Source organism: Pelodiscus sinensis, chromosome 9, assembly GCF_052426305.1.
Source record: "Pelodiscus sinensis isolate ZL-2025 chromosome 9, ASM5242630v1, whole genome shotgun sequence".
NCBI lineage: Eukaryota > Metazoa > Chordata > Testudines > Trionychidae > Pelodiscus > Pelodiscus sinensis.
Window position 1 is genome coordinate 25,271,992 of NC_143060.1, and position 24,982 is coordinate 25,296,973.

The 24,982-nt window shown below is 42.4% G+C and overlaps 1 protein-coding gene across 1 annotated transcript in view; it reads right to left on the reverse strand.

Annotated features, from left to right (window-relative positions):
• Positions 1 to 6,875: 6,875 nt before the first annotated feature.
• The window catches only part of ERICH3 (glutamate rich 3), a 72,534-nt gene continuing 54,427 nt past the window's right edge, over positions 6,876 to 24,982 (reverse strand). The window contains exons 12-15 of the mRNA XM_014577164.4: positions 22,513 to 23,007; positions 17,816 to 17,950; positions 10,899 to 12,916; positions 6,876 to 10,080 (exon numbers count right to left, since the gene is read on the reverse strand). Coding sequence (XP_014432650.2) covers positions 10,917 to 12,916; positions 17,816 to 17,950; positions 22,513 to 23,007 — 2,630 coding nt within the window. The 3' untranslated portion in view covers positions 6,876 to 10,080; positions 10,899 to 10,916. The remainder of the gene's footprint in view (positions 10,081 to 10,898; positions 12,917 to 17,815; positions 17,951 to 22,512; positions 23,008 to 24,982) is intronic.

Below are 24,982 nucleotides of genomic sequence, written 5' to 3' on the forward strand. Positions count from 1 at the left end.
GGATGGTGAAGGAGAAAGATGTTGATTTTCTTAGGGAAACTTGGTTATAAAACTGGCTAGGAGTATTATGGAGGTGGGCTAATGCTGAAAATGGAGAGTAAATACAGAGATATCACATTTCTTTAAGGTGTCAAATAATGGCATTGGCCAGCACAAAAGGCAAGATACTGTGGTGAATGAACCCACAGTCCTATCTGAAAATTTTGTTCTTGCATCCTATAGGTTTCCCATAGATGTGAAAGTTTTCACACAGATATCATGACAGAATTGTGTGTTCCCCTGACTTACAGCAGATGCTTGTATATCCTCCATTAATATAGTGGTGCCATATCAAATCTGGAAATAAATCTGGATTAGAAAAAGAAAAAAAGGACTCCTCAAAGAAAATGGATTTTGTTTTAATAGCCCTATGTTACTACTGCTATCTGATCTGTAGTACTATATGTGGAACTCTGGTCCGTTTGTCCCTGTGTGTCATTTGGGGATATTTGCTAGTATCAAGAAAGTAATTTTAAAAGTCACTGAAAACAAAGCTTTAATTGTTTGAAATGTAATGTATTAGACAAGTCCAACTGATCAAATCTTTGCAAAGCAAACAGTTTTTACCAGTAATTAAAATAATTGGCTACTTGAAGAAAACAATCTTGCTGTTAATTGGTCTCTATAGATGAAACCTCAGGCCTTAGAGAGCAAACTTAGTGTTCAGTTATTAATACAAATGGAAATTCTGCAAAATTGAAATACTGATTAGAACATGCTCCAGAAGTGGCTGGCAGAAGCCAAATTAGTATGTACCTTTCCTAGACAAACCCAGAGAACCCAGATCATTTGAAATATTTATAAAGGAGGAGACCCCACTGAGCTGCCCTAGCTTGTGTACAAGACTAGCTACTCTGTGGTAACCACCGCAATAGTACAAAATTGTTACATAAATGGTAATCAGATAGTTACATTCACATTAAAAACAGATAAAGGAACAAGCAGATTGCAAATCAGAAATGAAAACTTTCCTTTTATCATGAGTACCTTAGACATTCTAATTAAAATAGAAGTTTCCATTAACTTCAATGAACTCTACATTGTTCCCTGTTCAGGAAATAGAAAAAAAAAACATCATCCAACAAAATCAAACCTACCGTATTATATTCCCACTTGTGATGGGATGGGCTTGTTGTAATCATTCTCTCCAGTTGCTGGAATTCGAACCATCTTTTGCATACAAAACATGCGGTTGGGGTTTAACACTTGCAAATTACACAGATTCAGCTTGGTAAGTATGAAGTACAGTAGCCATTGTCCACTGACATGTTATAGAGAACTATAAAGAGTTCTTTGCTAAGCCAGGGAAGAGGTATGCCAGGGCAACACCATTAAATATTTTCATTGTCTCACATATGTTTCTTCTGAGCATTAGAGATTTTTTATCCATAATTTGTTTTCTCCTAAATGTGTCCTTCAGGTTTCCTTTCTTACTTAACTTCCAGTAAGTAAGGGAGTTTATGGACAGCATTTTACAAAACTCTGTAATTTCTCCTGTATGTGAATTACAGTGTTTGTTTTTCTTATCAAAATTCTGCCTGCTTGGATTCCTGATATATCTACATTTTGAATTTATCTGAACTAGCCATCTTTACAGCCAGTGGAGCAGGGTTTTAAAAAAATGTCAAATGATTATCTGAATCTAAAATTTCATCCAGATCCATAATGATTATCCAAAATTGGTTCAGCTTCTTCGGCTTAGAAACAAATGTCCCAAATGTATTTATTGTATAAGAAAAGATACCAAAGTAATGAGCACTGTCAGAACGAAAAATAGAACGATGATTTCATTGATATGCTCAGAGCTCAGAAATGGACTAGTCTGTTTCAGGATTTTATTTTATGTAATGGTTTCCTATTTACACCTCGATTTTTGAATTACAGTGTTTGGGTAAATATGTAGCTTTAAGAAGGATAGAAGAACTTACCCCACAATCCTGGTAAACAACAGTTTAAATACACAGTTCACTATTCATTTCCCTAACGGCTAAAATAAGATTGAGAAGAGAACTTTATAAATAATTCAAGAATTTTTAATAATGCAATGTTTGGCTCTCAACTTCAAAAATTACTGAAATATTCTAGTTCACAGAACTTCCCTTCTGCCCGACACCTTTCACCAACATGGGAAATACTGTGGATTTTGCTAGCATTTCATTGTAGTTCTTTTCTTTTATCCTCCCCTAAAGATGTAATTGGATCTATTTAACAATTTTGCTGTAACAAAAACTCTTGCTCTACATGGTCGTCCTCAACATGCACCTGAAACACCATGTTTTCTGCAAGGTCTACCCGAATGGCTACAATAATGACTGATATACATTGATGAGAGCTGAAGTTTCTGTAGGGCTCCAGGTGCAATAGTGAACACTCTGGGAGCACAGGTGGTATTCTCATCTACCCTCGCTGCTGTGGGCCAGGGGCCAGGCGGGGACACATGCAGCCTGGACATGAATGCATGGCCCTGCAAATATGTTGACAGGAAGGCTTCAGCTTCCTTGACCACAGGATGCTCTTCTATGAACACTTGATAAGCGATGAAAACCACTGGATTAAGATGGGGAAGAGCCTCTTTGGACACCAACTCGACACCCTATTGAGTAGGGTTTTATACAAGGTTCAAGGATAAAAGGTGACAAAAATCCACAGGTAAGCATTAAAGGGGGGAGCTAGATGCTGTGGGGGAGATTACCAATTACAATATGGTCAAAGGAGCAACAAGTGGGGTAATCTACTCAATATCTTAGATGTCTATACACAAATGCCCGGAGTACAGGGGATAAACAGGGAGAACCTGAAATATTAGTGCATATGCTAACTTATAGTTTAACTGATATCACAGAGACTTTGATCATAGGAGGTTTTTACGAACAGACATCTATCAGGGATGGCCTAGATTTACCTGGCGCTGCCTCAGAACAGGGGCCTTGACATCTCAAAGTACATCCAGCCCTGCATTTTCTCTGATATGCTGGTAAATTGAGAACTCGGTGAGATTTTATGCAGTGCCTCCAAGAGTTTACAGTTTAGAGTGACAGTGGGAGGCTGGCAAGGTGGCTTTAAGCCAGTTTTGTGCCCTCCTGATTCTAGACTGTGCTAGGGACTGGAGAGACTCACAATATGAGGTATGACAGCTGCCACAAGCTGCCCCATAATTTACCTACCATAAAAGAACCAGAGCATGGGTGAGGCTCTCACCACTAGATGTTTTCATTTTGCACAGCAACAGTGTTTTATGACAGGGGTCTCAAACTCCCAGTCCACAGGCTATCCCCAAATGGAGTGATTGCACAACCTGCCTTGGCACTCCCAGTGGGCCATGGAGGGCCCTGTCTGTGACCAGCCTCCCAGCCTTGCTCCTTCTGACCATCACCCCACCCGCTTCCCCTATCACACCTCATTTCCCTGAACACGGCTTCAGAGATCACCGGGGGGGCTGGTGCAGTGGTAGCAATTGTGCCCCCCCCCATTCCTCCCAGTGGCAGGTGATCCCCAAAGACACAGAATGGAGCTTGCGGATTGGTAACACACAATCGTCTCCCCCGCCCTCCCCGGTGGCCCATGTGTTGGAGAATGAGATTCCTGTTTTGTGGTATGGCGTGGTGGTGTGCAGAACACTCTAGCACTCGCCAAGTGAGCCCAAACACTGTTGCCTTATCAGCTCTCATGCTCTGGGCTAAGTCCTGAAAGGACATAGAATCATAGAATCATAGAATAATAGGACTGGAAGGGACCTCAAGAGGTCATCGAGTCCAGCCCCCCGCCCTCAAGGCAGGACCAAGCTCCACCTACACCATCCCTGACAGATGTCTATCTAACCTGTTCTTAAATATCTCCAGAGAGGGAGATTCCATCACCTCCCTTGGCAATTTATTCCAATATTTGACCACCCTGACAGTTAGGAATTTTTTCCTAATGTCCAATCTAAACCTCCCCTGCTGCACTTTAAGCCCATTACTCCTTGTCCTGTCCTCAGAATCCAAGAGGAACAAATTTTCTCCTTCCTCCTTGTGACACCCTTTTAGATATTTGAAAACCGCTATCATGTCCCCCCTTAATCTTCTTTTTTCCAAACTAAACAAGCCCAGTTCATGAAGCCTGGCTTCATAGGTCATGTTCTCTAGACCTTTAATCATTCTTGTCGCTCTTCTCTGTACCCTTTCCAATTTCTCCACATCTTTCTTGAAATGTGGCGCCCAGAACTGGACACAGTACTCCAGCTGAGGCCTAACTAGTGCAGAGTAGAGCGGCAGAATGACTTCACAAGTTTTGCTTACAACACACCTGTTGATACAACCTAGAATCATATTTGCTTTTTTTGCAACAGCATCACACTGTTGACTCATATTCAACTTGTGGTCCACTATGACCCCTAGATCCCTTTCTGCCATGCTCCTTCCTAGACAGTCGCTTCCCATCTTGTATGTATGGAACTGATTGTTCCTTCCTAAGTGGAGCACTTTGCATTTCTCTTTATTAAACCTCATCTTGTTCACCTCTGACCATTTCTCTAACTTGCTAAGGTCATTTTGAATTATGTCCCTATCCTCCAAAGAAGTCGCAATCCCACCCAGTTTGGTATCATCATGCCTGTTAAGACTGCAGTTCCCAAGTCTACAGACCGCTGGCTGCCAGAGCTGAAGCCAGCTGTTTGTGGCAGCTCGTCCCCGGCAGCCGTGGTGGCTGATATTTGCCTGCTGGTGGCCTGGGGCTGAGGCAGTGGTGGGAGGAGACGGAGCAGGAGGCTCTCTTCCTCTTCCCCCTCCCATCCAGGTAAGAGGGTGGCCTGGCTGGGGCATGAAGGAGGAGGGAGTGTGCACACTGCCAACAGCCGCTCTCCCTGCCCAGGCAGTCAATTTTGCCAGGTGGCAGCACTGGGGCTGAGGCGGTGCCTCCCTCTGTCCTTTCCCTCTCCCATTCAGGTAATATGGTGGTACAGCCAAGGCTCCATGCTCCCCTGCCCCCCACCTCTACCCATGGGGGTGTGAAATGCATTTGGGGCGGGAGGAAGCATGCCGCCAATGGCTGCTCCCCCTGCCCATGCAGAAATAGAAGGGGGCAGCCTTGCTGTCGGGAGTGCAGGGATAGGGCAGGGTCAAAGGGGTGAAGGCATGTTGAAGTCATGGGGCAAGAGGTGTTGGTATGGGCTGTAGGGGTCAGAGGTTAAAGGGTCAAAAGGCATGGGGCATAGAGTTGGGGTCAAAGGGTGTTAGGCACTGGGGAGCAAGGGGCTGGGTTGGGACTAGGCAGACAGGTAACATTTTATTTCCACATGTACATATTCATTAGTTGCATATTTAATGATATGCAAATGAAATGTTACCAGTCTGCCATAAGTTTGTGAATGGGTTTGCCAGTCTGTGGTATAAAAAAGGTTGGGGACCTCTGTGTTAAGACATACACCAGCACAATCCCCAATGTACAGGTGCCTAGAAAAGCACTTGGATTCACAAAGCCTGCGTTAGGGCTTAGCTTTCCTATACATTGAATGGAGGGAGATTGGCATCCAAGGTCAGGATTCACAGGCATTAACAGACTAGGTGGATTCCCACCTAAGCTAGCCAATGGGAGAGGTTGAGGAGAAGGGTGTGTCTTAAGAGTTCAGCACTTGACTCCAGGCTGGCAGGAGATGTGCGCTCTCTCTAGGGCTATGTCTACACTATAGCCTTTTTGCAGAAAAACATATGCAAATGAGGCTAACCATGGAATATCTCTGTGCTTCATTTGCATAATTGAGCACCCAGTTTTTGCACAAGAGCAGTTCTTCCACATTTTTTTCCAGAAGAATGGCTCTTGTGCAAGAGGGGGGTTTTGTGCAAAAAGGAGCTATGTAGATGGCTTGCGCAAAAATGGGTGCTCATTAATTATGCAAATGAGGTGCAGCAATACTCCATGCTTAGCCTCATTTGCATATGTTTTTCCGCAAAAAGGCAATAGTGTAGACTTAGCCCCCAGGAGTACTCTACCCATGAGGCTTAAGGTTGAAAGAGAGGTTTTCCTGCTCCTCTTCTGTGTGGTGTGAGATGCACCTATTGGAATGGCCCATGCAGGCGAATTAGGCTAACCACCTCTCTTTCCCTGATGTGTAAATGGTTCTGGGGCTTTGGCAGGGGGAGGGATCTAGCTGCCCAGAGTGAGGCAGCAGTTCACATGCTCAGAGACAGAAACACAATTGTCAGGGAGCTTTTACCACAAAATGTAGGGACTGAGTTTTGACATGTGAAGGATTGGGTAACAGTTGAATGGGGTTTGTGTGACTACCAGGGGCACCCAAGTCCGAGCTTTGGACTCCTAAACTGGCAATTAGGCACCTAAATCCCCTTTTTGTATCTCGTGATCAGTAAAATAACTATTGCCAAAGAGGCAGGGAGGCTTTGTGAATTCAGCACAGACTCAGTCCTAGTCTTGGCTCTTGCTGTGCAAGCTGATCATTTTACTCCTATTGGCTTTTGTCTGTCCATAAAATTTGGATAATGGTACAAACTAGAGCTGAGAAACACTGCAACAAGCTTTCCATGAACGAATAGTTAAATGGATTTGTCTGTATCCTTATACGTTCTTATGATAGTTACTTGCCTCAAACATTCCGATGATAAAATTTTTACCTCCCCTCCCAAAACTGTGAATATAGATATAATTCTTAGGCATTCATTCAATCAGCGATGAACAACAAGTATCATGTGATTTATTTGACCAAGAACATTTCCTAAACCTGGTTCAACTACTGAAGGCTTACAACAAACTGTTCACCAAAGAGTTTTTAAAAATTGCCAAAAAAAATCATCATTAAAAAAAGTAATATATTTTCATTCTGTTAATGGATTGTCTTTGGGGCAGGAAACGAGGCTAAATTCAGCTGTTAGACTTATTTGTGCCACAAGTTCGTACAAAGATTAATGCTTTGGAGCTGTATCAAACTTGGTCCGAAGACAGTTACAGTCAGTGGCAAGCCCACCACTTGGAAGGGCTTTGGATCAGGCCCCTGTATGAATGCTAAATATTAGTATCCTTACATAGAAGACTGCCAAAAAATCCAGATTCTCCAAAAATCCAGATAACTACACAAACTGAAATATGGCATCACTTAGCTAGACTAAAGCAAATATGTGAATTTATATGCACACATATGTATAAACAGATGCCTTTACACACATACACACACACTCGTTATCAGAAGACCATGAAGAAAAGTTTAATTCAGTACAATTAACATACTAGATTTATTCATCTGTAACTAGTGTAAACACATTGTATCCATTTACTGCACAGTTAATATTGAACAAAATTGAAACTGTATTGGTCAGCGGAATATACTGGTTCATACTTTAAGGACATTCCATGGATAAAAACAGACCAAGAAAGTTGCAACTCAAGTACATGCATTCAAGGAAAAGTATTGCACAAATTACACAAGGCTAAGGATTGAAATTGTGCAGCTCAGGCTCACTTGACACAGTGCCTCAATTTAAATTACCAATAAATACAAAAATAATCTGCAACTAATCTTGTTTAATCACGTGAAATTCCTTGTTTGCATTTATATGATTTATCTTGGCTACTTTTTTCTCTCAAAGTGCATATTAGGGACTCTGACCCAGGAACTCAAATCCAACACTCTATTAAAACAAACACAAGGTACTTGACCATGTTTAAATTTATTATCCCATGTGAAAACAAAGAATAAGTCAGTGCAAATCCACTTGATTTTATTCCATTTCCTAAGATGGAAAACTAAAACTCAGTGCTTAGAGAGGGGAGAGTATTGCTCAGCACTCACTAGCAATGCCTAATTGCGAATCCCTGCCACACAAGGGCTCTTGAAGAGGATGAGTGTAACCTGGCTCACCAGTGCAGATGCCACCAAAGCTGGGAAGCTTTTGCTTTGATAAGGGCGTGGCCTGATTAATACTGTGAGAACCAGCTGTTTTCTCATTTCCATAAGTTTTATATTAGTATGGCACCAGTCACACTCATTGCAATTTTTACCGATTGACAGCAAAGTAAGAGAAGAGGCTCAGGCCTGCTGTTTATACTTATAATTGTGCAGTTCTGAATCCAAAGCTTCCATTTGCATCCTTATATAACAGGTTCCTTATCTAATTATGGCGCTTTTTATCCAATTTTCACTCTGAAGGACTGCACTGACATTTTTTTCTGCCTTAATCTAGCAGGGATATTTCATATTGGTTATTTTGTTCTGGCCTCTGACTTAAATTTCTTAAACTTCTTCTGGATATGCCAGGCCACTGCCCAAAGCATCATAGACCTTAGCCTCAGATTCTGCCTGGCGCACATTGAGGGATGGCACCGAGAGCTGACACTTTCACAGCCTGTGTGAAAACCAGGCAGCATTCCAGTTGTTTCATCTGAGGAGCATAGTGATTGGTCTGTCCCTGTATCCATGGATTTGTAAAACACTCTCCAGGGGACTGGCAGGCAGGGTCATGGTTCCACCTTCACAGCCACCTCGCTCCTAGAACTGCCCAGCCACACAAGAGTAGGCAAGCCACATGCTGGGAATTAAACCGCAGCCTTACTATTTGGAGCCAGAGAGGTGGATTAAGCAGAGAGTGGGTAGGAGTGTTGAATTCAGCTCAGCAACGTATTTTCAGCCCTTCATCTCTTCAATGACCCTTTTGTATGCAGGCTACTTACCAGACCTACCACTTCATGTTTATTTGCCTTTCGTGCTATGTGACCGGTCATGTAATGCAGGTCATGATTCTTGACCTCATCCAAGCCCACTGAGAGCCCTAAAGACAGCCAAACTGCACCTCTCAGAGAGACTGCTCAAGTGTTTGGACATTCGCTCAAGCACTCACAACTCTCTTTCCAGGAACTTGCTTCCAAATCCAGATCTGCTTGTTTGAATGGGCACAAATTGGACTTGGTTGGAAATGCAGCCATTGCAGGGTTAGGGTTATTTTCCCACTTCAGCAGCAGTCAAACCCAGAGGGGCCCAGATGCAGAAGCTGGCTCTGCATGGGCATGGATCAGTAGGAGACTGCTTGGGGGACTGTTCTTTACAATGCCTTTAAGCAGTAGCAGTAAGGTAGTGTGCCTGGCCACCCACCCTGTGCTGTATACCTCAGTTGGTGCTCAGGTAAGGAACCTAGGGCCTAAGTTCCATTGGCACCAAGGTGCATGCACATGTTGGATCCTTCCCCTGTCTAATGCTCTCTGAAGTCGAGTCCTGACCTGTTGCTCTGGATGTTGAAGAGAAAAACATTTCCTCTCTATGCCCTATTTTCTCCACTAAATGATTCATGTAATAGAGGGAAGCAATTGTCCTTACAGTCCCCAAGCCTGCCCTCTGTGCTAACATGTCCTACTCACTGGCACTGCTGCTGTGTGAGATCAGAATTGGGCTCCTTATTTTTATTACGATTATTTGCTATTCATATTACAATGCCATCATGATGTTCCAGTCAGAATCCAGGCCTCGCTGTGCTGGGGAACCAATATACATACAGGGGGACATAGTCACTGCCTTGAAGAATTTACAGTCAACAAATGCATGTAGGCTGTGAGGAGAATACAATCACATAGGTACAATTTTATATACAGACATACATTCACACTGTATATAGCAAGTGCCAGCAAGCTACCTCCTCTCTTCAAGAGAGTCATCACAAAATCCACAGAGTTCTTTTTTGGTGGGGAGGAATACAAATTTAACCAATGTAAGAATTCTCTGTATTTCAAAAAGAAATTCATGACAGCTGTGGAAAGAGCCTTATTATTATTGCCAGAATGATAAAGGAATATGATTTCCTGCACTGGCTATATAAGCTTACTTCAGTTATCTGTTGCACATTCTGGAGCTGGTCCAGTAAATAAACTGATGGTTATGCTACTCATAAAGTAAAATGAAACCTGAGAGGAAACGTCACAGCCAGCACAAAATCTACAGTGATTTGTAAAAAAGTATTCCCAAAATAAGATCACCAAAAGATCTGCTGAGGACACTCCGATGTGTCTTTCTCCCACTTCCTGGGACTGTATCAAAGGCAGGATAATTATGTCCAGCATTAGAGCAGTCTGGGAAACAACAAGCAAAATGTTAGTTGTATGGGGGAACGGTACATTAAACATTGAGAGGTGCTTGGTTACTAGTATTATAGGGGCCATACAAGTTCATCGAACGAGAGAGACAAACAGAAACACTAAGACTGATTATTGCTATAGCTTATCAAAATCATTGCAGTATTATGGCCAGAAGCCACCACACTCACTCATTTATTCACTTCCTCCATTGTCAACCCCTCAGCCACTGCCACACCTTCCACTGCTGCCTTTTCTGGCTCTGCCAGACTCTCTATCACTGCTCTCTCAGCCACTGACACCTTCCTCAATTACCACCAGTCGGCCATGGCCACCTCTTCAGTCACTGCCACTCCCTTCATGGCTTCTTCCGTGGCCATCTCTACATCTACATTTTGTGGCTTTTTCTATTTCCTCTTCATCAATAGGGTACACTTGTTCCTATATAGTGCCAGTATAGCCAATGGCACTACTCATGGAGAACAGCACCACTCAGTGTGAGCGGAGGCATGAGATGCAGACATGAAACACAGCTGTGACTGTTCATAATGCAACTCAAAGTCACTTTTGACTTTGCAGTACAAGCCCTTCAGAAACACTGGAAGTGAAAGTGAGGAATATAATAAATGGTGGAAGGAAATCATGGCTCTTGCTTCCAAATGAATCACACAGTTTGGTATTTCACCATTCGGTAGATCTGGGGCTTGGATAGCACTACCTGAGGTAATGCAGCTTTGGACACCTTACAAAGGAATGCAATAAAAATAAAACCAATTATTCTTTTAGTTAGCAATTTGGCTCATACCAATACTCACCATCTGCCATGGAGCCCCTTAGTTTCTCTCTTCTGTAATGGATGCCCCTGTGGTGTCTGTCAGGCTTTCTTCCCTTTGCTCCATTTCCAGCAGATCTGTACTCCCATGACTCCCTTGTGGATATTCAGCCAAAGCTTCTGTCTTTCCTATTTTTATTTTTTCACTTTTGTCTACTTGTTTCAATGTAGTTTTCTCTTCTGTTGTCTCAGACTCTCCCTCCTCTGTTTTGTCATTCCCATCAGTGCGTCTCATTTTTGCCATTACCTCTTCCACAAGGACTGCATCCTTCTCCATTACACCCCTGTCATATGCCATTTCCTGTGTCATGCCTTCCACCTCAGGTGATGCTTCCACAGCTTCCACTTCATCCAACAGAGATGCTGGTATCATCAAGTTCTTCTCCTCAGGCAATGTTCTTTCTAATCCCATGTTGTCATTGGGTATTATCTCCTTGGTCATCACCTTCTTCTTTTCTGAGCCTGAATCCTCCTCTGCCTGGCCCTCTTCACGTCCTGCATCCTCTGTCTGCACCTTCCAATCCAATAATACATCTGCACTTCCTTTCTCACCAGATTCTGATTTCTCTACTAACTCCTCTTCTTGAGATGGTGTTTTAATGCCCATTACTTTCCCTTTACCTCCTATATCCTCTGACGTTGCCTCCTCAGATGCTGGTAATTCTGACATTCCCTCCCCCTCTCTTTCTCCTGACTCCTCAGTCACAACTTTCTCCATTGTGGCTCCCTCAGCCATCTTCACTTCCTCCATTGCCATGCCATCAGTCACTTCCAACTCCTCCATTTCTGCTCTCTCAGCTACCGCCTCTTCATTTATTGTGGATTCATCTATTGATGCTTCATCAATAGGTACCTTTTTTCCTATCCACAATTTATTCTCTTTTGCTTCCTCTGTCACTTTCTCCTCACCCGTCTTCATCAGTTCTTCTGCCATATATGCTATTTCCTCAGATACCAATTCCTCTCTGTGAATTCCTTCATCTGCTACCTCTTCCTCAGTTTCTGGATCAATGGCTGCTACTTCCTCTTCAGGTGCTTCCGCCAGGCTCTCCCCATCTTTGTGTGCTCCTTCCTCTATTGCAATCTCCATTTTTATTTTTCTATCCAATGAGGTTTCTTCCCTGGGAGGTGCTGATTCCTCTACTTCTGACTCTTCTTCCGTGGTTTCATTTCTTGTCTCTTTCTCCTCTCGGGTTGCTTCCATTACATCCTCCTCCTCGGATTGTTCTTCTGTTGCTGCCTCTTCCACGTCAGTCACTGCTTTATCTATCAGAACTTCTCTTGATTCCACAGATTCCTCTATTTCAGTTGCTGCTCCCAGTATGGGAACCTTCACTGATTCCTCTAGTGCAAATTCTGCCTCTCCTATAGCCACCCCTCCCTCGGAAGCTGCCTCCTCCACAACCTCCTCTCTTTCCAATTCTATCCCTTCTGCAACTGAATCCTCCACAGACTCCTTTCCCTCAGATCCTGCTGCTTCCAAAGCCTCCTCTGCCTCAGATGCTGCCTTTCCTACATCTTCTGCCATCCCCATAGCCACCTCTGCATCAGATGTGGCTTCCTTCATGATCTCCTCTCCTTCAGGCACTTCCTCGCCTTCAAATAATACTTTCTCTACCACCTTCTCCTCATATGTTGCCTTTCCCACTGCCCCCTCATCTTCATTTACTTCTTCCTGCATCATCCCCTCTCCCTCAAATGTCATTTCCTTTCCTACCCTACTTCTCTCCAGATCTTCTTCCATTATTTGCTGCTCCTCCGATGCTTCTTCTTGTACTGTGAGTACATTACCCACTGTCTGTCCCATCACAGCTCCTGCTTCTTCCTTAGCCAGTAAATCTGTCTCCAGACCTGTTTCATTGCCTCCTTCTTCAGTGTCAGTGGCTCCTTCCTGAGCTACAGACTCTTCCTCCTTCTCAAGTGCTTTTTGCTCATCTACCCCTTGGAGCACTTGCTCTGCTAATTTCTCATTTTCACCTGCTTCTGCCAAGAAAGCGCCATCTGAGGAAATAATGAAAACATTAGTTTTATTTTAATAAGTATGTTAATTCTAAGGCTTTTTTTATGAAGTGATTATTAGAGATTCCATTGTTCCAAATCAGTAATTGGATTTTAGGCTGGGTGATTTGGGCCAGGGGAGAGGCAGGACGTGGCCCCTGCTGCTTCCCATGATGCACCTGTCCTGTGGCTGTTGCCAGTGCTGTCGTTCTGGCATCAGGAACAAATAACTGAAACAAAAATCATGTTACATGGTCCAGACATGACCTCAGGATACATAGAGGAAGTAGCCATAAGCTTGGCACTAAGGATGTTAAAGAGCAGTTATCTGGCTAATCATGTACCTGATTAGTCGATAAGGGCCACTCTGCAGAGCTACAGCGAGGGCTTGCACTGGCTCTAGACCACTGGAGCTCTGCATTTTAAATATATGAAGAGCTGCTGGGCCCTTATTACATTTAGAATGCAGATCCCTAGTGATCTGGAGCAGGTGCGAGCCAGGACTGCTCACTCCCAGCTCACACTGGCTCCAGGAGCCACCCACCCTGCAACTCTGAATTTTAAACGTAGTAAGAGCCCAGTGGCTCTTACTATGTTTAAAATGCAGAAGCACAGTGGTCCTGGACTGGAGCGACTGCTCCGTCCCGACTCGCACTGGGTTCAGCAGCCCCTGTTCGCAGCAGCCCAGGCTAGCCGTACATAGGGCTGCTGCTGGAGTAGCCCCTGCCCATGGCTAGTCTGGACCACCACAAACAGGGGCTGCTTAGCAGCAGCAGCCCCTGTCCATAGCGGGACCCAGCTCCCTGCTTAGAGCCCCGAGGACAGAGGCTGCTGCAGAAACAGCCTCTGCCCATGGCGAGGCTCGGCCCACGGCAGACTCACCATCCTTCCCTATCCCTCTTCCCTGGTGCCTCTCAGAGGCAGCATGGGGGGCAGGGAGCACTCCTGTTTTCCCACACACACACTGCCTCTAATACAGAGGCATCAAGGGAGGGGAGGGGGAAGCGAACAGTTGACTACTCGCTTACCTCCCTACTTGGCACTGAGATTTAAATATTCAGAAATAGGTGCTAAGTTACTAGTGAAAAATAAACATGTACAGGAGACAAAATATATAGCTGGATATGCAAAATGGTTAATGACTTATGCACATTTGGGGCCTGTACCTCTTTGAATTCAATGGCCAAAGCTTTCACTGAATTCAGCGGTGCAGGATCAAGCCCTTGGCCAGCACAATTACCTATTTGTGCCAATGCACCTGAGCCTGTTCACACAATTTAGGATCTGACCATATTTTTGGAAAAATTGGCCCTAAATGTTACTGAAGCAAATAAAAGAATGATGCTTTCCAGACAATGCTCTGGCAGGCCTAGCCACAGAGGAGACAGAGAAGAGGGCAAGTGTGAAAAATCAGGACATATTTTTGCAGGGGAGGGGGAAATGGCATATAGTTTTGTGTATACGACAAAGTCCCCAATGCTGAGATGGTCCCACAGTGTCACACCTGGTCACCCTTTCAAGACAGAGCTCAGGGATGGGTGGAGAAAGAGAAAAGGGGGTTGAGTTGGAGGGCATACAAGAGATAAATCTAAATAAAAATCAGTTGAAGCAGCAGGACTTTTTCCCTTTCACCTGGTCACAAATAATATGATCTCCAGTCATGCCACCAATACAGCCTAAAACCCCCACGTTGCAAACAGAAATCCTGCCCTCCATTCTCGGCCGATACCCTCTCAGATAGATGTGCTTTGCGTTGAATTGATTATTTATATTTACTGCTAGCTTTCTCATTTTCATATGTCCCTCAGGTTTTTGGGCTTTTAACAGTGTTAAAAAAACAACCTCTTTCCATTCATTTATCACTCCCTATCATCATTTTTAGAAAAGGGATGCACCAAAAATACCAAAGTCAGATATGGCTGAATTTAGGTCAGTTTGAAACATTGAAACATGTCTTGCTTGCATGCAAATTATCTTATTCTTTATTATTCTGACATCTGTTTTGCCAATGTTTTTTTTTTTAATTTCTAATATATCATCTCTAAGTTTCATTTGCAGTGTGAATAAGGTAAAACTTCCCAACCCATCATCCTACATCATGTCATATGCTGCACCCTCTTTGAGACAATAATCGCCTTCCTAGTCAAGTAAATGGCAGCTAGCACTGGACAAAGTATTCTGGGTCAGATTTAGCAAGTAGCTTATACAATAAGCTTCCTTTTCCTCTCCTAATAGAACCTGAAACCTTATGTGAAAAAAATACTGCATGCTATGATCACGATGAATGATGATAGTTTAGTGGCACCATCACCCAATTATAACAGATTGGTGAGGCATTCAGTTTGCACTCTGTAGTCAGTATATTTCATGTCCTTTCCTTCTCCACTAAAAGAGTTTGTGGAGAGATGCTTTCCTTGTGCCCTGCTTTGGTCCAATTTAATATTCTGATCTTAACATGTAAATGATCCATGAGACAGGAAAAATAAACGGTATGTATTGTTTTAGAAAGGCATTTAAAAACAGCCAGTTAGCTAGGTAGTTCCAGGAGAGAGGGTCCTTCTCAAAGACTAATTTTTATTCTGTATATATCTCATTCAAAAGTCCAGCTGGCATTACACAGCTGGGCAAAACAAGCTAGGGTAGGGCAGAGCTCTCCAACCCATAACACACACCCATATGCACACATGTACATACATCATCTTAGCACTAACACACTGAACGCAAAGTCAGGGGTAGGAACTGTCTGTAGTTCTGACCCTGGTTTGGGTCACCTGTTTGACAGCAGTTATTTCATATTGAAATATGGTTCCTTTGTTCAATGGGGATGAAACCCTGAGGGTTTGGTTCTGAGCTCATACTGGTCCACTTCAATATCACTACATCGACTTCAAAGGAGTTCTTCATGATGTGAGAACAGAGTCAGGTCCAGCAAGTGTTTTATTTGCTGGCTATGGCTGCAAAGGACAACTGGAGTGTCTGAATGCAGCAATCCAGCTCTTTGAAGCCACTTTAGTTTCCTGTGGCAACGCAATGGCAACTAGCAACTAATTCTATATTAAGTTAGGAAATGGACAAAATCCAGCTATGAACATACCGGATAGACTGATGTGTTATAAACAGCTTTTGTTCTTTAACTGGAGATAGTCTGGCTGTCCTTTGTAAGAAAACAAGGTCCAGAGTAATTTTGCCAGACACCCACTGTTCATTAGTAATTGTTTTTAATAACTAGGCTCTAAATTTATAGATTAATTTTAAAAACCTACTAGAATCCTCAAAAAGAGAATGATTTTTTGCCCATGTGACTGTACAATCTAACAGACTGCAAAAAAATTCTGGGAGCAGAAGTGCCGATGGCAACTCTCTCTGCTATTATATGTAAAGTTCACAGAACATCGCAATCAAATTAGATAAATCTTGAAATCTGAAAGCTGTATCTATGGGGAACAGACCAAAAGAAAGCTTCTGTTATTCACGAAGGAGCAGAATAGGAGTAAAGAAAGGTATTATTGCAAAGAACTGTATTATCTACCTTATGGAAAAAATGTCTATATTTATTTGAGCGTTTCTACAAATGTGAAAAATAAGTTGTCTAAGTCCATGTGCTTTACTCACAAACTAATGCCTAAAAGCAATGTGTTGTGTAATAAAGCTAGGCAAACATCTAGGCCAAGATTTCAAATAGTCATTAGTGCTTTTGGGCATTTCAGTCTGTGGGCGTCCAACCTAAGCTATCTGAAAAATCAAGCCCCTTTAAGTCTCTCAAACTGGACAGCCAAAATCACCTGTCACTGTGGCCCTAGTGAATGGAACCTATTTCTGATGGGTTCCAAACTCCCATTTCAAGTATTCAGACAGTGTAAAGCTCCCTGGTAAGCTTTAGAATACTGCAGCATCTTTACTCTACCAGCCTACTCTTTTCTTCTTTGGGGACAGAACATTCCAGGCATTTGAGAGTTGAAAATAAAATTTTGCAGTCTCCACTAACAATCACTTTTTGATGGCCGGAACTTTTTATCCAGAATCAGTGTTAGCCCCTAGATCAGGAGTGGGCAATACTTTTTTTATTGGGGGTGCCTCTCCAAGATTTTGGTAAGTGGTCAAGGACTACACTTTTTATGGAGAGGGCTGCAGGGTCTGGGATGGAGGTTGGGTGCAAAAGGGAGCTCAGGATAGGGGACTGGGTTGCAGGTGAGGATGTGGGCCTGAGAAGGAGTCTGGGTAAAGAAGGGGGTTGTGACCTGGGGGGCAGGGGATTGAGGTGTAGGAGGGGGTGTATGGTCAGGGAGGGGGTCTGGGTGCAGGAGAGGATTTTGACCTGGGGGAGGGGTGTAGGAGAGGGTGCAGGGTCTGGGAGGGATTTGTGACCTGGGACAGGAGACGAGAGTGCAGTGGGTGGTGACCTGGGGCAGGAGACTGGGGTATAGCAGCGGGTACAGGGTCAAGGAGGGGGGTATGGGTGCAGGAGAGGATTCTGACCTGTACAGAAGATTGGGGTGCAGGATCAGGAAGGGGGTCTGGCTTCTGGACAATGGGAGCTACAATGATTGGGCTGGGGGCAGGAGCAACAAACAAAGTCTCCCCACCGCGTCTCCCACCGCACTCCCACAAGAGGAGCGAAGTGCCTAAAGGCACATGGAGGGAGCAGCCAGGTGTTTTAAACTTCTCCCCTCCCCCCCACAGGCTACATCTTGCCTAAATGGTATCAGTTTGCAAGCTATACCACTCTAGAGACTGACTAATCAGACCTGCCATTTTACTCAAAGGAGGAAAGAAAAAAAAGTCAGAAGGAAGACATACAAGTGTGAAAAGGAAGATGAATGAGAGAGCTAACGATTCTATAAATGGCTTTTCAATGCAGAGTGAAATTTAACCCAGGTCCCTGATCATATTAGTTGACCTTACCTTCTTTTATATCATGAGCTGTACTTGTTAAGTTCTCCTCTTCTTCATCTGTACTAGAATCACTGGGCTCAGGTTCAGAACTCAAATGATCATTTTCAATTGCTTCTGCTATTTTCTCTTGAACTGATTTACAATCTTCAAAAAATATCACAAAATTACTTAACAAGGAGCAAGAAACAGAAACAACCAAAATCTTATGGGGTAAGACAATAATTCAGTAGTCTGAAATCAGCTTAATAGCTGTAATATCAGTTCAGGGTTAATTAAAATCCAGTAAGCCTTCACCAGTGATAATGCTTCTAAATATCTTAAAATCAAATGGCAAGCCATTATAAAAATTCATGCAGGAGGATCTACAAACATACATGCAGAAGTCAGCCACCAAACACCACAAAGATGCAAAACTACCTTTGTTAAGATGTTTTTCATGCACTAGCAACAAAATTGTTTGAATACCAGAAATCTTTTATTGTCCTGTGCCTCTTTAAAAAAAAAAAACCTTACAGCATATTTTTACATACTAAAGTTTCCATATACATTTCTGATTATTTTTAAAATTCCTCATATTAGTAGAATCAGCTGAAAACATAGTCTTAGATAGATGCATGGTCATATGTGAATGTAAATCCTTATATATAGGCAGAGAAATATTTGCTTCATCTAAAAGCAACAACAATGGCATTCACGTTTTTGCTTCATAGTCAGGCTATACCTGTGACACTGGTAGTACTATAGTGAAGGTTGTGCTATCTCTTCTATTAATGTTTCATATACCACCTGCTAGGCAATAATACTAAAGGATATGTGATTCTAAAACTACATTTGTCCTTTGTTAAAAGAACTATTTATAGAGGTGCTATAATGGGAGCTAGCATTGATTCTAGCCACGTATACAGACTAACTTCCTGGTGCCTCCTCCCAACTCTTCCCTCCTGGAAACTCGGAAGATTGCTACAATTTTAGCTTGCATGTCAAGAGTTCTATAATATGGCTATATTGTGTTTAATTTGTATTAAGGGAGATGTACTATCAGCACTGCATTTCTGTCAAGCCAGTCCCATTTCCAAACCAAAAGCAGAGAACTTTCCTGATTTCAGATGCTACTGGACTCTTTGCAAATGGCAAAGAAAATCACTCTGTGAGAAAAACAAAACCCATTGGGGAGGAGGGAGTGTATGGATGGGAGAGGTTCCTTCTAACAGTGCATGGAAAATAACAGCTAGTGATACTGTTGAGACTAGAGAATAAATACCAACGTTGTTTAACCTTCTATCTGTGTACATAATGGGGTTTAAGCTGCCCGGTATTTTCATGGCAATGAAGGATTCTATTGGAAGGACTTAAGGTGACATATTTAGATCCAACTGGGTTTCAAAGGAGGTTAGGGACCAGATGGTCGCTAGTCAAACTCTCCCCCTTCTCTTTCTTTTCCCCATTCTTACATTCTTTTCTCTCCACATCTAGCCATTCTACTTTCTTTCCTTTCCCCTTCCTCTCTCACCATTTCCTAAAGGCTTGTTTTTTCTCTTATACTGCCCTTTTCCTCCACAACTTCTCCACTTCCTTTTCTGCTTTTTATGTATTCTTTTCCTTTTATTTTTCCTTTCTCCTGCTTCTCCTTCCCCAACACTGTTTCCAGTTCCCTGCTTCCTTAGCTCCCAGGAGCAATAGGACAAAATAAGGAAGGACAAATTTAGCCTGAATGGAAGGGGAAGCTTTTAAAGGACCATCAATTTCAGTCTGCATAACAGTCTTCCACGGGAAGTAAGAGATACTTTCACTTAAGGCTTAGAAATGTAGACTGGACAAATCACTGGAAACCATGCTGCAGGGAACACTCCAATGTGGGCAAGGAGGTGGACTGGATGTCAGCTAGAATGTCCCTTCTGCCTGTAACTCTGGTCAGATGATTGTTTATTCTTCCTCGTCCTTTTTTTTTCTCATCTGTTCCCCATACCTCAGCTTTCCTGTTACCCTTCTCATTGACTCTGTTCTCTCTCTTTAGGCGTCACCTCTACCCACTCTTGTTCTGGTCAATGTACTAGCCCCTACGTGAAGCCACTCTGCCTCCCTGTACTTATTTGGCCACTATACCACCATGCTTCAACATTTCAGAGCAGGGTCTCTGGGTACTTTTGAAGTATCAATATTAATAAATAATAACAATGCAGAAAAGAGGAGAAATGCAGAAAAGAGGAGAAAGTCTCTCCTCCCCTCTTCTCCTAGAGACTCTTTTGCTGCATCAGAATAAAGAAGCATAGCGAGCATTTTGTTCAGGCTCGCTGAAGCCTGAAAAGCTTTGTTAAATATGGTATATACCTTATTACTCTGAGTCCTGCCGTTTGATTGTCTGGCAGTTCCCATTCTTCCTAGTTTACTGCCCGTGTTACATGTTTGACAAGAGGGAGTATTGACAGTCAATCAAAACACAGAGCCCAGAGCAAGATGACTAATACAGCACACAGTAATTCTGTCTCTAAGGAAGAGTGATGCCTCCTTGTCGCAAAGTTCACAACAAGATCAGAAAATACACAGCAGGTATTTACATACCTCCTACAAATCCTAACTCCCACATGCATGGTGCCTTTCCCAGCCTCAGCAAGCAGCTGAATAAGCCCAGACAAGCTTTTCCTCTTACATGTAAATTCATCTCTGATAAATATTTCTGCAACATCTAGAACTAAAAAAGTTAGCAGAAGCACAATCAATAACTGTGTCTGCTCCCAACCAATAAGTCAGGGCAGAAAACTCAGTTACTAGTGGAAAGGTAGTGCTGACTACCTTCTATAGAAAGTGTAACAAGGAAACAAAGGAGCCCAGGCACTCAGCTATTTTCAGGACTGGCCCAGCATTTTCCTAAATTAGTAAGTAGCAGGTAACTGTGGGATCAGGCCCTAAGGATTCCCAAGATACCATGAGCTATCCATCAAGCCTCTCTTTTTAATGTTAGTTTCCTTTCAAAAAGGCCCTACCCTTATTCGTTTATTACTCACGTTGTTCCTTGACATTCTTTTCTCCCAAATTCACCTGGATAGTCCTATAGTGGTAGGGAGCTGGATTGGATAAGATCTACTAGGTCTCTTGTCTCTCTAGCTCCTATGATTAAATGAGTATTTTTGTCCATGTAGCCCTTGTTTTGTACTCATTTTCCCTAGTCTGCTCCTGAGTCTTAGACATTCTCCTGGCAGTAAAGATGCTATAAGATTTGATGGAGAAGTATACATTCTTTTATCTGCACTACACTTATCCCATCTGTCACTTCCTCATCCTGACAACTGAAATGAGGCCCTTTAAAAAGAGAAGTCATCCCAAATGCTATGTTCATTCAAATCTATTACTACAGTATAAAATTACTGTTTGATCGAATTCCTGGGTACTGAAATTAAATAAGAACAATGGTCTTATTTTGTGCCAAAACCACAGCAGGTCATTAGCTCAGTAGATATGATTATCCCTTTCTTCCCCCCTTTTTTTTATTGCAGCACTTTATTCTACCTGTATGCTTTCTAATGACTTCAATCTTCAACCATACTGAACACTTATCTAACAGTCTAAAGTGAAGTTGCTTAAGATAGATGCTTTATTCAAGTAAAGGGAAAGTTTCAAGAAACATACTAAAAATAATTCAATATAATCCCGGAATACTAAATTATTCCCTCTTTTTCAATTTTGGATAAATAAGAGAACAAAACAAAAGCATAGTGCAACCCAAAGCAATCCAACACCAAGAAACTTGCAAATAATATGATATAGCATTCAACAGTGTTTTGCTTTGCTATTTGATACATGCTGCACTCAAGCAGAAAGCAATAGAAACAAGCCACAAACAACTCTTAAAACTAAGTGAGAGCATTACATAATCTACTGCAAAACTGATATCCACAGAAATACAGTCAGAAATACTGTCTAGCCTGACTCCCCTTCTTCACATCTGCATCACTACAGAAGGCCACTTTATTACCTTACATTGACATTCCCAATATTGCCAAAATATACTTCCTGCAATCCAGATGAAATTCCACACCATGTACTCACATTCTTCCCACCCAAATGTGCAATATTGCACAGTCTCACTCATATGAGTATAATAACTATACTCCTTGCCCAGTTTGTTAAAACATCCATCCATAGTGGTGAGGTTGGAGTATTAATATCCCCATGTTACAAACAGAGAAACTGTGGCTCATGGAGGTTAAGATATTAGCTCATGATCATGACAGAGCTGGAGACAGAAACGATGTCTCCTAATCTGTTTGTCTATGCACTGCACCATGATATATGAGAGATTTAACAGAGTCCTTATGGAAACTGGAAGTATAAGAAGTACAAACCAGTATATCTGAGCTGGCATTTGAAGAGGACTTCTAATGCTTGTCATTTGAACAGGACTGAACTTTATAAAATTACATAAGGGTATTGCAGTTCATGGCAAAAATATAATCACATATTGCCCCAATGAGTGATAGAGATGAAAAAAGAATAGTCAAACCTTACACTGGAAAACATCAATGAACACACAATACATCTCTAGTGATTATTTGGCACATAACAAAATGACATTCTAACAATTTTACATTGTGCACCAAGAATTTCTCAGGCTGTTTCAAAATGCATCTCAATTACTAATGGTAAGAGCAAAAGATACAACGTTTACATGCACTGAACACATCACTACTCCACCAAGAGACTATACTTACCACCTTCTTCATCAACCTCAGGAGAATCCTTGTTTGTAGCCTGTGCTTCTACAGTGCTGCCTTCCAAATGCTCTAGAACAACCTCCTCCCCATCTTCCCTAGCATTGCTTCCATCCTCCTCCCCTCCTTCCCTTATATTATTTGCTATTGACCCTACATGGTTGGGTTCCTCATTGAGTTCATCATTGCCTGGACAATGTATTTCTATCATACTTCCAGGAAGAAACTCAATGTCTTTCCGCATCACCATCTCTGCTTTTGTTTCTTCTGCTTCATCTATTACTTCTTCCTCCACTGCATCAGTTTCCTGATTTTCCACAGATTTGAGCGGTTTGCTTTCCCAAGTCTCATTTCCATGCTTCTCATGTGTCATTGACCTTTCAGTGACTTCCTTTTCATTGCCCTTAACATGGTCTTTCATCTTTTCAGTTTCAGAGTCGTCTTCACCGCTATACACTGTACGGCTGGATGAGAGAGAGGATGCAGACTTCCTATCTACAAACAGTAAACATAACTTCATTTTACTATTTTTCATAAAGCATCTGTCCTTGCTGAATCCCGGTTCATTTAGCTGGGTACAAAGAACCAGATCCTCATCTGGGGTAAGTGCCATTGTTCTGCTTTAGACCAGCTGAGGATCTGCCACAAAATGCTTACCTAATAATTATATAGATAATTACATTACCTGAAACTAACTACAAGCATTTAATCAAAGCCTTTTAACATATTTTGTTTCTGATGATGTAATCACACCACAGGAAATCTCCATCAATGATACGAGACCTACTTCCCAGAACACCTCTGAATGCAGTTGGAAAGGGGTTAACACAAACTCCTCCAGCTGTATTTGACAAGACGTTTCAACAGTCAGAGTTCTTCAGCACATTCATAACATCTCAGTGGATCTATTATAAATCTCCTGTGGACCACACAGGAATCAATACCATGAAGCATTAATCCTTGCTGTTTACAATGTCATCCTGGTTTTCTAGCACCCCTCACATCTTCGATTATTATTTCCTAATGCATTGCTATGAATATGCTGCAATTTTGTTTTGTTTTTAAAAATTAAATGCTATATTTTTACAGGAGCTAAACAGGTCTTTCAGATACACATGTGCAGGACTAGTGAGGGAATGTTTGAGTGAGGAATATGGCCCTAAATAATATACTGCTTGTTAAAGCTGACAGATTATCAGCCCAGGGGGCTAAAGCCTAGGGAGCTAAAGCCTTCCATTTATCACAGAGAAGATGCAGAACAGTGCAAAAATCCACACACTTTATACTAGGGTGACCCAGTTTTGTTCTAGACAGTCCCTCACTGAATTAGATCAGATCATCCTTCCATTCAACTCCTGTCATTTCCATGGAGATTGACAGCAGAAATGATCATTAGTATCTGTGGTGATGCGGAATCTACCTGCTTGTACCTGAACTGAGAGACATTTCACACGCAGTCTACTGAACAGCAATCCCACGGTAGTGACTGCCAGTTGCTACCTGTCTGCACTGGATGCAAACCCGCAAATTAGAGGTAAAAAGTTCTGAATCCCCGTGGTCACCGAGTTCCCTAAGAATGTTATAATTATTAAAGATACAAATAACATAAATAGGTCAGCTGAGAAAAAAAAAATCTCATAAACTCACATACGCAGTGTATATTTATTTCCAGGAAAACTGTCCAATGATTATTTATGATGTATTCATCTGCTTATGGGCCATAAAGATTTGAATGCTAAAATCTTTTTTAAATGCTCTTTATTTATGCCTAACCTATAATATTACGTGAAAATAAGGACTTGGCCTTATTTGGATATGTTTATCTGGATATGTTTATAAATCTCTACACACAGAGTGAAATTCTGTGTTCAGTTATACCTATGCAATCTTGTTGAATTCAGATACTGTGGTGATGAGTGCAGCATAAATGCAGAGGTAAGGTGAAATGAGATAAGATTTGATCCCCCTCTGTATTATTCTGTGTCCCATTATTATCAGCATACATTACTTGTAACACAGTAGCACCCAGGGGCCCAAAGAGGAGTTGGGTGGAGTTCAAAAATACATTCATGATACAGTCCCTGCTCCAAATAGCTTGCAATTTACAGTCTTGATTCTGTATACAATCACACAAGTGCTTAACTTTGAACAAGTGAGAAGCAAAGTTCCCGCTAAGCTGTGCAGTAGCACAGCCCAGCAGCTGCTTAATGAGCCCTGCCCAGCCAAGAACTCAGAACTCCCACAGAGAGGGGCACTTCTCCTTCAGCAACAGCAGCAGTTCCCTTGCTGAGGACAGAGCAGCAAGTCTCTCCCAGCAGGTTGGGAGGGGACATGTTCCTACCGGCTGGGAGAGATTCACTGCTCTGTCCTCAGCAGGGAGCTGCGTCTATCACTGAGGGAGAAGTGCCCATCCCCTAGCTGGGCAGCTTGGTGCATGGAGTCCGGAGCCCATGGCTGGGCGGGGCTCATT